This window comes from Perca flavescens, chromosome 21 (assembly GCF_004354835.1).
Source record: "Perca flavescens isolate YP-PL-M2 chromosome 21, PFLA_1.0, whole genome shotgun sequence".
Lineage (NCBI taxonomy): Eukaryota > Metazoa > Chordata > Actinopteri > Perciformes > Percidae > Perca > Perca flavescens.
In genome coordinates this window covers 4,886,412-4,905,300 of record NC_041351.1, presented here as the reverse complement: position 1 = coordinate 4,905,300, position 18,889 = coordinate 4,886,412, and the positions used below count along the sequence as shown (strand labels likewise).

At 38.3% G+C, this 18,889-nt stretch overlaps 1 protein-coding gene across 2 annotated transcripts in view; it reads left to right on the top strand.

The window, feature by feature from the left end:
- The first annotated feature begins 2,750 nt into the window (after positions 1-2,750).
- The window catches only part of grb7 (growth factor receptor bound protein 7), a 27,234-nt gene continuing 11,095 nt past the window's right edge, over positions 2,751-18,889 (top strand). Inside the window, exons 1-8 of one of the 2 annotated variants that reach the window (XM_028568016.1) lie at positions 2,751-3,131; positions 4,317-4,416; positions 6,178-6,352; positions 8,361-8,487; positions 14,930-15,086; positions 15,180-15,301; positions 17,404-17,478; positions 18,288-18,425. In XM_028568016.1, the coding sequence (XP_028423817.1) occupies positions 4,407-4,416; positions 6,178-6,352; positions 8,361-8,487; positions 14,930-15,086; positions 15,180-15,301; positions 17,404-17,478; positions 18,288-18,425 (804 nt within the window). In that variant the 5' untranslated portion in view covers positions 2,751-3,131; positions 4,317-4,406. The remainder of the gene's footprint in view (positions 3,132-4,316; positions 4,417-6,177; positions 6,353-8,360; positions 8,488-14,929; positions 15,087-15,179; positions 15,302-17,403; positions 17,479-18,287; positions 18,426-18,889) is intronic. The other variant, XM_028568017.1, reaches the window with a different exon arrangement.

Below are 18,889 nucleotides of genomic sequence, written 5' to 3'. Positions count from 1 at the left end.
TCCCTTGATTCATGGTTTGGTCCATAAAATGTCTCAAAGTCTGAACAGTCCAAAACCCAAAGATATTCACAAGCTAAATAAATTAATAGAAAAATGTACATAATCTGCAAAGTACCTAAAGTTATAAAGTAGAATACAATTGAAATACTTAAGTCAGAATTGTGCTGAGGTACGTACAGTAGGTAGTGGGTTAGGGTTAGGGTTAGGGGTTAGTAAGTGGTTTCTATATATATTTTAAGATTTTAAGGAAAATGACGATGTGAAAGAATGAGTCAGCACATTCTCCCTGTCAGGCCAGGAGCAAACATGCAGCTGCTGGAGACTAAAATATGTCCTCTCTGTTAGAATACTACAGTAATTATTATTATTTCCTAGAACAATTGCCTCAATCAGACCCTACAACACCTGCACCACCAGGTTGTTCCTGTTTCAATTACCCACCACTCACCACGGCTCTATATCTTTATTGCTATTATCTGTATTTATATTTTTCCATTCCGAGTACTTACTTTTTCAATATTATTTATATTATGGTCACACTTCAATATCAGTTATATAATGGTTAATTACTTTTGCTATGTTATTTAATTACATACTATTCAATCTGATTTCACGTCAATTACTTACTTTCATTACAATATTTTTCGTACTATGGCCAGCGCACTTTACTTTTATTCACAATAGTTTTTATATAATTCCACTTTACATTCATTCAGTACTTTTTGCACATTGTCTGTTGTTTGCCTGTTGTAAAACTGCTGCTGTAACAAGTGAATTTCCCCATTGTGGGATGAATAAAGTATTATCTAATCTAATCTAATCAGCTCAAAAGTGTTTGAATCTCATCTTTTATGTGTCCTTTGTTGCCACCAGAGCTTCACAGGTCTGTTGATATGTAACCCAGGTGAAACATGTGGTTAAACTTTTGTTCAGAGTGAACCGTACATGTCAAGTGAAGAAATAACCAGCTGGTCACCAGTCACTCTTCAGTTCATCAGATTCAACCACTAGGTGGAGACAGGTAGCTTTCAGTACAACTAGTTAACCCTTGTGTTGTCAGTTTTTTATATCAGAAATATGGGTTTCTTAACAACCAAATTGCCCCAAAATAACATGGATGAACGCATGTATGTTGTATGGAAGCCATACAATACCTACATCCATGTTCTTCGCAGGTAAAATTAATGATTCCTTCCATTGAATTTTGGTTGATTTATTTAATTTCATGGCATTTGGGAAAGAATTTTTTTTTTTTTTAATGGTTTCAAAACAGCATCCTGACCAAATTTTGACATAAACCAGTCTGTGATTCACTCAACATTCTCTGATCTTATTCTATTAGTCAAAATAATTCATAATATCTGATTTTTTTCAAACTCAAAAATTAGGTAAATGTAATTTTATTAGGTTTATTGACCATGCATTTAAAAAAGCATTAAAAAGAGGTACAAAAACGTTTAAAAAAGATTTCAAAAAAGTTGGATAAAGTTCCAAAAACAACGCATTTTTCAATTTTGACCTGGAATGACCTGGATGAAGTTCATGGACGACGGTGAAGGGTTAAATAAATGCCACTCCTAGCCTGATTTATACAACATTTTATTCCTAATAACATGACGGATGCCTGTTGAGAGTATTTTCTGATTTATGGAGTGATAAAAGAGATATCCATAATTCCCTTTGTAAAAACCTTCGACTCTAATATTTGAACAAAATGAAACAAGAATTTTGAACCTGGCTTTATCCAATGTTCACACTTCTGTTCTGGAAATGTATCCACATTAGCACATATTGAATAGGATAATGCCTCGTTTGCAAATTTAAACATAACATTTCAGGAAAATTGTAATACAAAAAAACTCTCAACTGGAGAAGTTTCATGGTGATATCTATTAGTTCATTTATTTTATTTTCCCTATTCAGCTGCACTGTCTCCCCTTATATTATTAAATAAATTGGTGTAAAACGTCCAATATTTGTCTCCAGATTGAAGTGAAGTAGAATTATAAAGTAACATAAAGTGGAAATACTCAATAGAAAGTAAAGTACAAGTACCTCACTTGAGTAAATATACTTAGTTACTTTCCACCAGTGAAGACTGTGTTGTAAACATAAACAATCTAAATGACCCCAAGGTGATTTCCTGTTGCAGTATGAAGCAGTGGTGTAGTCTAATGTATTGATGTATTGTAGTGGGTATACTGTACTATATATATATATATATATATATATATATATATATATATATATATATATATATATATATATATATGGGCCAGAATGGGCCTTTTTGGGGGGGCATTTCATAGTGGGGGGGTCTTGGAGTCCTCCCCCAGGGAAGTTTTGAGCATCAACGACAATGATGACAATTCAGAATATATCAAAGTTACAATGCAAAGTATATTGTTACGTGTTATTGGGCATTTTTAAGTGGGTATAAGGAAATCCTGGAGCTTCCTTAGCCCTTGTGTTGTCCTAACCAGGTCCCCGGGACCCGTTGCATTGGCCTGGCGTTGAGCTTCGGGTCCCCCGGTGGCGATATTATGAATCCCACTATGGCCACGCCAAGACCCGCCCTTCAATAGCGTTCACACACTACTATTGGCCAAGCGTCCATGAGGTCCTATCCCCCTGACCAATCCCTTAACCCTAACCCCAACCAATCGAGGTCAAGGGCGGGTCTGGGCGTGGCCATAGCATTGACATATTGGCCATAGTGGGATTCCTAATTCTGGTATGAATTACATCTACTGACAAGGAGTTGGTTAACAAGGGGCCAGGCTGTTGCCTAGCAATGGAATTCCATTGAATGAACATGAAAAGTACATGAACCCAGAAGTAACTCATATTTGAACCCACTGACCTACTATAACGGCTCCATCGCCACGGTGAGGGAGAGAGGGAGGGCGGGTTTACCGTGCACACCTTACGGCCAGTCTCCGCCCTTCTTCTAGCTACCTCTTCACTCAATGTTGTTGCCACTTTAGTAGTGACACGGCATCCTGTTTTTGTGTGCCACGTATAAAGAAGAAGAAGAAAAAAAACACACTAAGCTAACAAAGCATCCCATTTTGGGATTTAAACGATGGCCGACAGCTGAAACCTGCCCACCGACCACTCAGCGTTCACAGGTAGGCAACGTTGCTGTTTTGTCCGGAGATGCTACCAAGCTAGCACAAGCAGAAACAGGTGCAGGCTGCCTTTAACCGCGAATATAAAGTTCACACAAAGAGAGGTTTTAGCCGAAGTTAGCCGAATTTGTCTTTGTGTTAGTGTCAACTTAATCAAAGTGTCTTAATGTCGACAGAGCTTTAATGAGGAAGGGGGAGCTATTTTATTTAGTTTCAGTATGAGGTTTTGGCGCTTTGACTATACCTGTTTTTTCTTCGATTTTAGGCTTTTTAAACATCCAGGAGTTAGTCTGTTCCATCTTTTGTTTACAGATATGAGAGGCAAAATGTGACAGAGATATGAAAGTAATTTAACATTTCTTAACATGAACTTTAAAGGGTTTAATGTGGACTTGTGAATTTGTATTCCTTCACAGCAGTTATTTCAGCACACATGGTCTGCGTTAGTCTGTGAGGTGTTAGGTGTTAGTCTGATATCAAGTGTTTCCACCCCCAGCATGTGTAATATAATGTCTCAGGTGCTTCATATTTAGGAGACCCTTATTATCATTGACCTACTATATACTGTAGCGTATTACTGTAGTATTTGTTATAATTTAAAACAGTTAGATAACTATAGCTCTTTGTTTTAGCAGTTATGATGCTGAAACAAATACAAATAAATGTATTCACAGCAATTTTAATAATCTATTTATCATGTTTAATCAGTTTATTAAGCAAAAATGGCAAATCATCACTCAGTCAGCTTTTAGATTGTGAGGATTTGTTGCTTGTGACAATAAGCTCAATATGTTTGGAGTTTTAGTCTGTTGGCAGAACAAAACAAAGCAAGTTGAAGACGTCATCTTGGGTTCTTGGAACATTTGATGTTTTTTTTATTATTTAATTTTTATTTACGGTTTTCTAACATTTGATAATCATCTATTAATGAAATGATTTATCAAACACAATTGGGAATTGGTAATGAAAATAACTGTTTGTTGCAGCCCAACATCTTTAGACACTTTTCTACACACGTACACCTGTTTACACACTTTTAAATACTGTACATTTGATTGGGAGAGATTTTTAAACCACTAACTGCTGCATGTATGGGTTTTGTGTTTGGAAAAGCTAATGTGTGTGTGTGTGTGTGTGTGTGTGTGTGTGTGTGTGTGTGTGTGTGTGTGTGTGTGTGTGTTAAAGGATATATTTTCAGATTCTCTCTGCGTCCTCACCTGATCAGAACACTGTGTCTGTCTCTAAACCTGCAGGCTGCCACTCTTCTCCTCACATATGCTGCATGGTAATACCAAGACCATAAACCCTGTCTTTCTGGACACTAAAGCTGCAACGATTAAATGATTAGTTGATTAATTGTCAACTATAATGATAATCTGCTAATCGGTTTGAGTCATTTTCTTTTTATTCTCTGATTCCAGCTTGTTAAATGTGAATATTGTTCTAGTTTCTTCTCTCCTCTGTGACAGTAAACTGAATATCTTTGAGTTGTGGACAAAACAAGACATGCGATGACGTCCTCTTGGGCTTTTGGGAAACACTGATCCACATTTTTCACCATTTTCTGACATTTTAGAGACACACAAACAACTAATCGGTTAATCGAGGAAATAATGAACAGAATAATCGACGATGAAAATAATCGTTAGTTGCAGCCCTGCTGGACGCTAGATACCATCTGATGTAGGGTTCGGTGATATAAATGAAAGAAATATTATGTTATTATTAAGAAGAACTTTCCAATGTCAACATACTGTATATCTGATATTTTCAACTTCACTTTTGGTATCAAACTTTATGCGTAGTGAATCTTTTAGATCTGCAGCGGATTATCTGAAGCCAGTATTTGTGTTGTTGTTGCTGCTGCCTCAGAGCGGGCTGGCCCTGATAACCGCAATCATATTAATGATTCAATAACAACTGCAAATCATTAAACTCAATAACAAACTAAGCCAGGAGGAAAACGGCATAGTTGAGTCACACTTGCGTCACTAAAAATAGACTTTTCGTGGCTCAGAGCCAGAGAGGAATATTACAAACTGGAATTTCTACACACGTACGTTACCCTACATGATAACAACACCTGTTACTGCGTGTGTTTGGTCTGAATATGTCATGAATTCATTTGACATGTAGGCATTGTTACATTTGAATAAAGTGCAACCGATGCAGATTTGCAGACCTTGTTTCTGGCTTTGAAGAAAAGAAATTAGAAAAAAAACTTGTTATACAACAGTCCAACATAGAAAATAACAATAAAACAGACAATGACAAACAACCGCTACACACTGAACAACTTGAAACAGAGACAAGTAATAAAAGAAAACAAATAATATATATTTATATATAAAACCCATTACCTTCCGTTCAAAAACTATTTTCAAAGAAGTGAATGATGGAAGCATGCAGTCTGCATATTTTCTATATGCACTGCATGCATGTACCAGAACAAAGTAATGTACATTTAGTGTTCTTGATTTATAAAGTTATGTAAATTAGGGCAGCAACTAACCATTTTCATAGTCGATTAATCTGTGAAAATGGTGAAAAATGTGGATCAGTGTTTCCCAAAGCCCAGAATGAGGTCCTCAAATGTCTTGTTTTGTCCATAACTCAAAGATATTCAGTTTACTGTCACAGAGGAAAGAAGACACTAGAACATATTCACATTTAACAAGCGGCAATTGACATTTTTTTTTAAATAAAAAAAAATGATCAAACAGATTATCAAAATAGTTGGCGATTAATTTAATAGTTGACAACTAATCAACTAATCATTTAATCTTTGCCGCTCTAGTGTCCAGAAGACAGGGTTTGTTGTCTTTATAGTAGGAGGAGCGAAAAAAATGTAAATATTAGAAAATATTCACATTAAAGAAGCTGGAATCAGAGAATTTATGACTTCTTTTTCATAAAAAATGACTCCAACCCAATTAATGGATAATCACCTTAGTTGACGATTAATGTAATAGTTGACGTATATTGATTCATCTTTGTAGCTCTAATGCCAACAGGCTAAACATCGGACGTCCTCCTTCCCCTTCAGGTAACATGATGGAGGTGGCCGGTCCCTGGATGGAAGTATTCGAGGGCTCGGAGATGACGGAGGCGTCTGGAGGAGCAGAGACGCTGTTGGGGAGCTCCACTCTGACTCTGGCTCCTCTGGTAGCCGACTCGCCATCCGTACGGCGCTCCCTGCCCATCAGGATCACCTTGAACAGGTGCGGTTAGGGCTGATATTAGGAAAATATCCACAGTAATGGTGTTTATTTTGACTGATATTGTGATATGATTCACAATATTGGAGGGAATGATCCTTTTTGTATCATTAATCTCCTTTTCATTGAAAAATATATAAAAAAAATAAAAGATTGAAGTGTGATATTTATTTTATTTTTTTTGCGAAGGATCTGTACCAAACAAAGATTTTTTTTTTTCTCTAGTCTGTAGGATACGATTTGTAGGCCGGGACGTCTCTGCAGCACCACAATACTTTATTTTAGAACGGTTTTACACATAGTTTGCCTTTAACAAATATGCAATTTGGATATTGCACTAGTTCATATTCGGATTTCAATAAAATTGCGATTAGTTGCGCAGCCCTAGGTATGATCAACAGGAGCGTGCACACAGACAGCATTACTCACTCTGGGCGGGTTGCCCAACATGCACACACAGTGGGCATGAGTCAATAGTCTTCTTAAGGAGGGTATTGACTCAAGTCATGACTCAAACTCAGGCCAAAAGTCGTGTGACGTGTAAAGCAGTTTCTGTTGAGACAGCTAGAAACTGTCTCAAAGCCTTAAAGACACAAGTCATAAAAGTGTGATTGTCGAGTGGGCTGGGACTGTGTGCTCTGCTGTTAGAGACGCTGCGTCAAGTTTCTGTTTCACTTCCTTGCGTCTTCACATATACGTGGTGCCTTTTTCTTTCTTCTGCCCTGAAGACAAAGAAAGCAGTGTATTCTTTATATAATGAGGTCATTATGTCAATAGTAATGCTGCCAAATAAATGGTAAAACATTATTATCTGGACACTGGCTTGTTTTTCTGACTATACAACAAAATGAAGCAGTGTTTAGCTAAGGCAAGGCAAGATAGGAACATTTTCTTGTCTGTTTAAAGTTCCAATACACAAAATTACGACGGCATATTAGGGCCATTGTCGGTAACAAAATAAATATATTACGAAGCCTGGGAGGGGGGTACCATTCTGAGAAAAAAACTCAACATTTTTTAGATTAAAGTGATACATTTACAAAACAACACTCACACATTTACGAGAGAGAAAAAAAACAGATATTTTCTGATATTATAGTCATACATTTGCGAGAAAAAAGTCAGAAATTCTCTCAGATTAAAGTGAGAAATATACCAGAAAAACATAGTGTTTTATTTTTGTTGTTAAGAAACCCCATTGCTTCACGTTGCAAGGTTGGCTCAACCTCCTCACACCACAGAAGCCGCTGCTTGCTGTGTATAAGCTGTGTATGCATGAGCAAATTATACTTTGCAATTAAATTAAGCAATGAGGAAATACTCATTTTACTCTACTTTCTTCACTGCTATCCCTGTTTTTCCACATCTAAAAGGAATATGCATGTTTAAATCCAGTGTTTCTGAGGGGGAAACATACAAAAAACTGATGCCAATTCAGGTAAAAATGGAGTAAACTTCCCACCCATGCATTCAACGATTCCCTTCACTAGTCACTAGTTTAACATTACTTTTTTGGCTGGTGAGTAAAGGAAATCTACCCTCCATTTGCATATTTTACCAGCATTTTGCTGGCGGCCGGTGCTAATTTTGAGCCCTGATCATAAGCATCCTGACTTGAAAAGACATTGCTGTGAATTGGGCCAATTCAGAAGGAAACTACTGATTTGCATATTGATGGCTTGTGTGCATCAGGAACTTTTTACTTTTTATTTATGACTTTAGAAATGATATAGAAATTCAAGTTTGGACCCGAAAATGTACGACTTTAACTTAAATTCTGAGAAATTCTTTTTTCAGAATATTCCCCCCCCTCCCTCGGCTCTATAATTATTTTTGACCTATAATGGCCCTAATACACAGTCGTTGGTACAAATAAGAAAAAATATAGAAGATCTCCAGACTTATACTTTAATGGCATTTAGTTGTAAATGAATGTTTGATAAGATAATTTATCAGCTTCTTCCTGCCTTGTTTTTGTGTTCTTTTCTTCATTTCTGTCACTTTTTTCCAGGGCGAAAGGCACCGAGTCATTCTCTTCCTCTGTCCCGGCGATACCCAACCCGTTTCCAGAGCTGTGCAGCCCCTCCAAGTCTCCAGTGCTCATCAGTTCACTTCCTCCACCGGCGACTAACAAACATGTGAGTTCAAAGCCTCGTTAGTAAGCAGCTGAAGTCTGAAGTCTGTAGAACCTTAAAGGGTTTAATGACACACCAGACTTTAGGCGTCTGGTTTCAGTGTTTTTTTGTAGCTGTAAGATGTCAAGTCATCTTTATTTATATAGCGCATTTAAAACCGCATAAGTTGACCCATAATGCTTTTCAAGCAGGGCATATACAGGGGATACATAGATAAACAACAGCAGGCTACATGAACAAAAAAAGTACGTAACAAACACAACACCACAAAATGTAATATTAAACAGCGTGCATGGTAAAACCAAGGTCAACAATAGGGAAGTTAGAAGAATGAATTAAATCAGCAATGGCTTAAATAGCAGTTTAGGGAATAAAATACAATTACATTACAATCCCAGGCTCCAACATATACAGTATATATATATATATATATATATATATATATATATTCATTCTTAACCCCCATAAATTCATTCACATTTTAACATTTTATAAAACACATTAATTTCATAATTGAAGTTTTCGAACGATTCATAAATAAATTACATAAATTAATTACATAAGTTACTGACAAGCTTTATAATTATACATAACACCTTTTGACAGAATGAGGCTATATTTACAGTATGTTAATGGTCAAGCCCCAGCTTATATCGCTGAACTACTGAAGCCGCACGCTCCTCTGAGGTCATTAAGGTCTGCTGACCAGCTACTCTTTGTTGCCCCCTAGAACGTGGCTCCAAAATAGGGGAGATGGAGCGTTTTCAGTCGTGGCCCCTGAGGCTGTGGAATGAATTGCCTCTGCATGTCAGATTGGCCCCCAGCCTTGACATTTTTAAATCATGACTTACTTAAAACTCACTTTTATTCATTGGCCTTTAAACCTGTTGAAGTTAGTGGCCATTGTTAGGCTTACGTTACCTGCTAGTGTGCACCACCCTGACTCTTGACTGTGATAGGCACACACACTGCCACTGGCCCAAACGGCTTAGTGACTGTCAATCAACTTGCCCGACAAGCTTTTTTACTGGCCACGGGCCATCGGGTCATTGCTTATGTCGAACCCTGAACCCATTTGCACATTCATTAACATTTCAGTTTTCCCCTCAGTGTAAATGTGCCTATTTTCATTTGTAGTCCGTGTGCAATTGAGTGGCCAAATGTTGCAGCAAGCACTACAACACAACACAGTACAATATATGTATTACCCACTTGATTTGCCCACTCTGATATGTGTGAAAGATTAAATAAAATGGTCAGAGCTCAGAATTCAAACTTCATTTTAGATTCAAATTTGGATCCACATTTAAAGGATAAGTCTGGCTATATTCTGTGTAGGGCTGCAACTAAGGGTTATTTTCATTGTCGATTAATCTGTCGATTTATTTTCTCGATTAGTTGTTTGGTCTATAAAATATCAGAAAATGGTAAAAATAAAATGTGGAGCAGTGTTTCCCAAAGCCCAAGATGACATCCTCAAATCTCTTGTTTTGTCCACAACTCAAAGATATTCAGTTTACTGTCACAGAGGAGAGAAGAAACTAGAACAATATTCACATTTAACAAGCTGACATCAGAGAATTTTGACTGATGACTTTGATTTTCACTCAAACCGATTAATCGATTATTAAAACAGTTGGCAATTAATTTAAACTAATTGATTATTCGATTAATCTTTGCAGCTAATTCTTTGTTATTCTAACTGTCAACAAATCCCATGAAAAGACTAAATGTGTATTAATCCGCTACTGAAAATAGTGCCCAACAAATGTGCTATTTCCTCCTGTATGAGTAACGCTTAATACAAACTACAGTGACCAGCTGTTTGAGGAAATTTCTCTTCGTTAGAAAAAAAAGATAGGAAACTATATTTTGTGAACCGTTTCTAAAGATTCACGTCTTCAGTAGGACCTGAAAGCCACAGACAGAGACCCAACGACGACGGACCAACACAATGCTGGTTTTGATCTTGTCATGCCATTCTTTTTTTTTGACAGCAAGAAAAACACCGAACAACGCCAGCTTTGATTTGTGTTTTGGCAAATCACGCATACTATGTTAATCCCATCACACCTGCCTGAGCTGTAGGTCTGGCAGGTGGATCTCTTTTTAAATGTGTCTTAACTTGTTGCTGATAGTGCAGCTAAAGTTCAGTCATGATTGTGAGTGACAGGAAAGCTGTGTTGCCATGCCAGCGCTGCCTTATTTTGACTCCCAAACACCGCCAGGATAAACATGTCTGTGATTACAGCAGCACATCGCCGTGCCACACTCTTCTCTGTGTGTCGGCTCCTTAGTTCCAATGAAGGGAAATCTTCAACCTCACTTCAACTCTAAAGCATTTCTCTGTGACCTTAAATATTCATGAATAAATGAGAAACAATTCAAGTTCAACTGTCAAAAAAAAGAGAGTTTGATTGTGTTTTTAGTGGGACTGTGTGGCTGTAGTTTGATCAGATTTGATTGAATGCAAACATACAAACAGGCAACAAAGACTTTTCTTATTATCGATTAATCAGCCAAGTATTTCCCTGATTAATCAAGTGATCTTTTGTCTATAAGATGTCACAAAATTGCGAATTTTGAATGTCTCACAGGCCACTGTGATCTATTTCAAAAGCTTGTTTTATTCAACTAACAGTCCAGGACCTAAACATGTTCAGTTTATCAACATTATTCTCAGGAAAAAAAGAATTCTAACATTTGAGAACCAAAGTTATGCTTTAAAAATGACACAAATCATTTCTTAATTATTAGTGTGACTAGTTTAAACTCTACTTCCCCACAGAAGCAATTTCTTCTTTACGATCACCACTTATTTTAGAAGTGTAGCTCTGTTTATTTATTTTTTTATTCACACATTATTAAGAACAACAACAATAAGGCTAACCCTACCACCCCTCTGAGTAACAATAGTTACACTAAGCAGCAGTGAAAGTCCGAAAAAAAAGAGCAATAAAATAGGGTGTAAATGTACGAAATGGACTGAATTAATATCTTAAAAGTCTTAAGACATTTAAAATTAGTGGCCTTTTTAAAATGTTTTTGGAATGATGATAATGTAGATGTTGATTGCAAATCTGTGCCTGTTGCTGCTGGCACGCACAATAACATGTGTGTAGTTGTAAGTCAGCAAGCCTTGTGAGCTGTAAAATCAGTTTGGGGATGGATCAGCAGATTAAATTTCAGATTGCATGCCCAAAATGAAATGCTGCTACAGTGTGTTTTTAAGTGTTCAATGTTTTTGGACCTGATCTCCACTGTTGTCACGTGTCGTTAGCTTCATGTCCCAAGCACAGAACTATTTTCCTCCAGCTCCCCCCTGCTCTTTAATAACAAAAAAAACAATGAAAAAAGCTCTCAGAAGTGTACTGACCAGATATTAAACTGTGAGGTTCCCACTGAAGGAATGTTCCTCCCCCGTAAAGCCTCCCCCCGGTTGATACTCGCGCATTATTTGCCCCGACTGACGTCGGCACTCGCCCAACCAGTCGGGACTTGCGGATTGACAGCCTCCTGCAGGTTTCTGGTCGGGCAGGTTTGTTTTCTTTTGGTTTGCTGCATCCAGACATTGTGTCAGACAGCTGCGCGCTTTCCGAAGAACGCCCTGACCCTGGAATAACCTGCAGCCAGAGCACCGCAGCAGCATCACAGACACAGACAGCCAACACACACGGCTGCTTCTTTAATCCGATCGTTATCCTGAACACATGCAGAGAAGACCGGGAGAAAGCAGGAAGATAGGAGCATTTATTTGTTTACTAGACAGCTTATGTCACACAGAGTAAGATATGAATCCTGTGGTCTAAACTTAGGAAGAATTTAAGAGTCAAGGCCTATTCGATACAGGTCGACTGTGTCTGCGTTGGCAGTGCAGTCGACGGGTTCTCGGACTCACATTTTGGCGTCTTACTTTGAACAAAGCCAACGGTGAAAAGTATGTTGTGAAATCAGATTAACATTAAAACCTGTTTTGCTTCAACCTTTTACGCTCATTCATTCAAAAACTTTTTTAAATTCAGAGTTCACTGAGGAATTACATAGAATCCCATGAGAATATGTTAATGTAATCAAGTTGTTTCCGACTTTTTGTTGTTTCGAGTTGTTACATGAATTTTCCCAGTGGGGGAACTCAATTGATTACTCTTTACAACCCATGAATACCAGATATGCTTGTGAAGGCAACTTGAATCCAGCCTGGGAATGGCAGACTCTGACACTAATAATAAAAAATCCTACTATACAGCATATAGAGAGCATTACTGAATGGTAAAAAAAAAAAAAAATTAGAAAAGGTAAAATATAAGAAAATTCACCCCAAAAGCCAAATATATCAATCACAGCAAAGCGGCATATCCTCACATTTAATAAGCTGGACATTTGTGTTTGATAAATTATTCGGTAACCATTTGTTCAGCTCGCTCAGTCGCCCCCAAAAAAATGTCCCCCCACCTTTGGGGGACACAGTTTTTTTTTTTTTAGCTCTAGGAGGCTGACACAAACAATAAAAACGGCTAAATATAGAGAGACAAATACTGGATGTAAATATGTGGGGTTTGGTTTCATGAAAAGTAACTTTTAAGTACATTTTTGACATTATTTTTGTGATTAACAATTTTTTTTTTATTTTATTCTTTAACACAACATAAAACATACAACTCGCAACACCAACAAATGTGTGTGAATGGTTCCTGTTCTATGTAAAAATGCTTTGAGTAGTCGACTAGATCAGTGGTTCTCAAACGTTTTTCAATAATGTACCCCTTTTGAATAGTTTCTATAAGCCATGTACCCCCCCTGACCAGCGCTTATCATTTTACTGTTCCTCTATAAACAGGAACAGTACATCGCTGTCAGCGATATATTTACTAAACTACATCCTTGGAACTGAAAAAAAACATTTAAATGCTGATGAGAAAAAGAGACAAAAACTGTAAAAAAGACAAAAACTTGGAAAAAAAGATGGTAGAAAGAAGGAAGGAAGTAAAGCAATAGGTCAAAATAGTATTAGAAGAAAAAAACGAGAAACTTGTAAAAAGTAGGACAGTATAGGAAGGAAGGCAAGATTAGGTCCAAAGAAGGCGACACAAATGTCACATTTTTGTAGGGGTGACCCCGAATAGTCGGAGATTCGATGCATCGATATGCGGAGGCTGATTCGACCACCAATCTCACAGTCAAATCTTCGCAGGTGTTATTATCAAACGAGGATCATACCATTTTGGCAATATGGGGGTGCTCAATGTCAATTTAATTTCACACAGAACTACTGGTTTTGTACGGTTATATTAACTTATATACAGCGTTTTAATTATGATAATGCTGTAAAAAAAAAACATGAAAAGAAAGAAGCGTTCAATAAATATTTTTTACGTGTGTGTGTGTGTAAATCCAACCACCCCTGTGACAGATTTAAGTTTCACTTTCCCTGATCCGTGACAGACGAGGAGCATCTTGGCGGCAGGGATTAATGTTAACAATGACTGGAAAAATAAAATCTAAAGTGTGGATGCACTTTGAAATGGTAAAAGATGATCCAAAAAAAGTAAAAGGCAAGTTGTGCCAACAGCTCATGTCCTACCACTCGTCAACAACAAACATGGCTTTCCACTTAAAACGGGTAAGTTTATTACTTTCATATATAACGGCGCTTTTAATTTACAAATAGCAATATCATATGTTGGGACTTAAAATAGATAGATTTATCCAGATCCACCCACAGTATCAGACTGACGACGGCAGTTCATCTAGTAGTAGTAGTAGTAGTAGTAGTAGTAGTAGTAGTAGTAGTAAGCTACCGGAGCTGCGCAAAAACTAACTCAAAGAAAGCTAGATTTGAGACCGGCATTGTCCGAGAAAAGGAAAAGCGAAATCACGGACAAAATTGCAGAGTTTATTGTGTTCGACGTGAGGCCAGTGAATGTTGTGGACGGTGAAGGTTTTAAAGAATTAATGCGCACACACACATAGATGATTCGACTATCAGTCGACTATAGAAAGATTCAAGAATTCTGATTCGAATGTGTAAATCCTTAGTCGGGGACACCCCTACATTTTTGGTAGGAAAAAACAATTCTACATAAAGAGGAACAATGTTCTTGCCTTGTAACTATTAAAAATTTAGTTAAATATCTCCCGTACCCCCTGCAGTCCTCCAAAGTACCCCTAGGGGTACACGTACCCCCATTTGAGAAACACTGGACTAGACTATAAAAGCGCGATATAAACACAGTCCATTTACAATATTCCAAACCATTTAACGAAATAAACAACAACAAAAAACAGATTCTTTCCCCATTTTCTAGGATAGACCTCTAATGTGGAAAACCTTTTTCCAGATTAGACATTTTTTCAAACGCCACCACCCCTAGCCATTCTTCCATCATTTTTGACATTATTGGTATTTTTAAATTGATCCTGAATATTTGCTCCTCTCCTCCATCAGTTGATCAAGGTGTACGGAGAGGACAGCCACAGCCGCTCGGTGTGGGTTTCTCGGGCGGCGACAGCCAGAGAGGTGTGCCACATGTTGGTCCAGACGGCTCACTGCAGCGACCAGGAGAACTGGGCTCTCCTGGAGCTCCACCCCACCCTGGGCCTGGGTACCACTGTGCTTTACAATAAACCAAAAAAAAAAAAAAACTTTAACCAAATGGTGTGAAATGGCTTTTAAAAACGTTCTGCTGTCTCCTCAGAGAGATGTCTGGAGGACCACGAGGTCGTGCTGGAGGTTCAGGCAACCTGGTCCCTGAAAGGCGACACGAGGTTCGTTTTCTGCAAAAACTACGCCAAGTACGAGTTCTTCAGGAAACCAATGGTACGCAGCCGCAAAGCCCCTAAACATTCAGTGATACATGCTCTGGAAAAAAATGGCTTCAAAACAACAAGAGACAGAACAAAAGTCCATCCCTGCCTTTTGAATAACAATGAATAAAATGAATGAGTGGCAGGTTTGCGTGCCGATGCAGACACGCTGCGTAACACCTCAGGGATTTTATGACCTCAGATCTGGTGCTATTAAACTCCGATGACACATTAATAACTGGTTTTGTTAAACCTCCCACTAGCATCTCCATAAAGTATGCCCACACTGCTTCCAGCCAGAGGCGAATTTGATCATAGATTCACTTCATCTATCTAAAGTTTTACCCTATTTACCTGTAGTGTCTCCCCCTAATAGTCGGTCTATTAAATGCCAAAATAATAGTTCAAATAAAGGCCAGAGATTGAGGTGATGTGTTAAAGGTGCGCTAAGCGATGTTGGGTGACGTCACTTCTTGTTGACGTTCAAAGTATTGTCAAACAAAACGAGGCTTGCTCGCCCCTCCCTCCTCCTCCTGTCCCCTCCCTTCTGCGCACAAACCCCACCCCCAAATCCTTCTTGTTTGTTATTGGCTAGAATACTGTTTGTTTGGTGGTGCAGGTTTGCCAGTTTATTTTTGTTGCCGTTTGTGGAGCCTGGGCTGTCTACAGAGACGTTTTTTTTTTTTTTTTTTTTTTTTAGTGTGTTCAGGGGACAGGCAGCTAGCAGATAGTGAGGAGATGTTTGCAAAAAAAATTTTGTTGCCTAAAAAAAACGCACCACATCGCTTAGAGCACCTTTTAAAATGTCTTGTTTGGTTTGACCAAGAGTCTGAAACCCCAAAGATATTCACTTTACAATCACATAAGACAAAGAAAAGTGGCAAATCCTTACGATCGAGAAGTCCTTATGGGGGAATATTTGGCACTTTTAACTGATTAAATTGATTCAAAACTGTACATTTTCTGAAAGAGAAAGCAACAAACCTTTTTAATTCAAGAGGCTGGAACAAGAGAATGTTTGGCATTTATTTCACTATTTGGGCTTGAAACGATTGATCAACTATTAAAATGGTTGCCGACTCATTTTGTCAGTCTGCACTTCAGCTCTAGAGTCATTTGCACACTCAGAGCCATTTTCATCTGCGTATGCAAACAAAGATACCAGCAGGATCTCTGTGTCCCTCTGAGACAGCCGCATATGTGGCTTAACTTTGCATACATTTACTTAACACTTATGTTAAAGAAGGAGCATCGAGGTGTGTTTCATCTGCGTATTCAAGATAATCACGGTCATAAACAGAACTATTAGGGCTCCTGCACACTGGCTGCGTGGCGTGAGCGTGGCGTTTCTGTTGTGTGGCAGCTGTGTGGCGGTTGCGTGGCAGCTTCACCCTTGTTCGACATGTGGAGAGAGAGTTGTGGAAATTTACTGCACTCAAGCAGTAGTGTACTTCATGTTTAAACTACTGAATACTGATCTGATTACAGCAAAGACAACGTCGGCAGTATTGGCGGCAAAATAGGCTCCAGAATATTCCGTTCTGTATTGACAGGTGCCATCTTTGAAAACAGATACATTATTTTTTTTTTTTTTTTTTTATTGCATCTATATCTGCATTTATGTGAAAACCTAGAGACTTTCAAACATCAAAATGTCATTTATTAAATGTATTTGTGTCTAAATGACATATAAACATCTTTCCGTGTTCTATTTTGCCTGGAAACGCTTCCAACACGCTTGCGTGTCGCGTGAAAAAATAGGCGTCGGTCCTATTTCTAGCGTGCACGCGCCTGAGATGTGTGTGACACGCAGACAGCGTGCACGCTCAAACCTGTTACCATGGGCGCCGAAATACAGACGGACACGCCACGCAGCTGACACGCTCACGCCACGCAGCCAGTGTGCAGGAGGCCTAAGTTATTCCATTGCCTCTAAATACCTGTTAAACAAAGGAGCCGGAGTCCTTCCAGGTGTGTTTTTAGATCATCTCGGTCCTAAGCAGAATCCTGCTGATGAAGTGACGGCAGCGCAGACTGCAGCAGAAGCTGCTTCTTTGTCTTGTAAATAAGGATTTCTCTTTTTTTAATGACAACCTTGTCTTTCCTGTCTCTCAGCTCTTCTTCCCAGAGTGCATGATCTCCGACAGCGCAGATGTCAGCAAGGGGATGACATCGTCAGAGCTCATTAAGGTGAACCGGCTGAAATCAGGAGCCTCAATCACACAGATTTAAAAAAAAAAAAAAAATAAATAAAATAAAAAAAATGTTTTGCCCTCGTCAGGTTAGCGTCTAGTTTGCGATTAATTTCTGGTGATCAACTAATTCATCAATCCTCGAAGCATTTCAGCACTAGAGCAGTTCAAACTGATTTTAAAGCTTTTTTTCCGGCCCTGTACACTAGAGGTGGGGGGAAAAAATTGATACAGCATAGTATTGCAATATTTTCTGTGACAATACTGTATCGATACACAGACGCCATATATATGTGTTGGTCAGTCTGTCTGCTTGACAATCAGATTTTGCAGCAATACAATTGAAGTGAGATGAACAAACAGAGAAATTTATCTTTTTTTAGATAAAACAGATGTTGACAAAGTTCCCTTTTGGGGACATCATTTGAAATTGGGAAAAATTTGAAGTTGGAAAAAAGTTAATGAATTGCAATATATCGCAGAATATTGCAAAATGTTTAAAATCGCAGTAATATCGTATCGTGACATAAGTATCGTGATAATATCGTATCGTGAGGCCTCTGGAGATTCCCACCCTTACTGTACACATAAAATGACCCTCTTGTGATGATCACAGCTCAGATATCATCTGTCAATTAGTTTAAAAAATGGCTCAACAACCGCATACATTTTGAAAAGATTTTTTTTAATAATTTTTTTTTTTCAATCAGATTTTTTTGTAATAAAATAAAACCCATACATTTGGCTAAATATTTAGGGGCAAATGCAAGCCAAAAATCACTGAGCTGTGAGTTTTGTGTTCCTCAGAACCTGCTGAAGTCTGGGACGTGTCCAGAGATTCAGGGCTTCCTGCAAGTCAAAGAGTCCAGTCGGAAAGCCTGGAAGAAGGTCTACTTCTTCCTCCGCCGCTCGGGACTCTACTGCTCCACCAAAGGCTCCTCCAAGGTCAGTGAGTCACGTCAAACTTCTGCTTTATAAAACAGAACCCAGTAGGGCTGCCACCTCTTAGTCGATTAGTCGACTAATCGGTCGTTTTGGTCTTAGTCGACTAAGATTTCTTTAGTCGATTAGTCATTTTTTATGCTAATTCATGCTTAATTACTCATTTCCAAGAAACTTCTGAGCACATTTATGGTAAACACAAGATTTAAAGTGGTGCTTTCGTTGGATTAATTGTGGAGAAACTCAGTTTTACAGATTGTTAATTAACTACATTTATATTGTGCTTTTCTAGTCTTAACCACCTCTCAAAGCTCACAGCTCTGTCGATTACATCAACTAATCGATTAGTTGACAAAATCGTATAAGTGTTAGTCGACTAAGAATTTCTTTAGTCAGGGACAGCCCTAGAACCCAGACTATCAGTCGTTTTGTGTGTGTGTGTGTGTGTGTGTGTGTGTGTGTGTGTG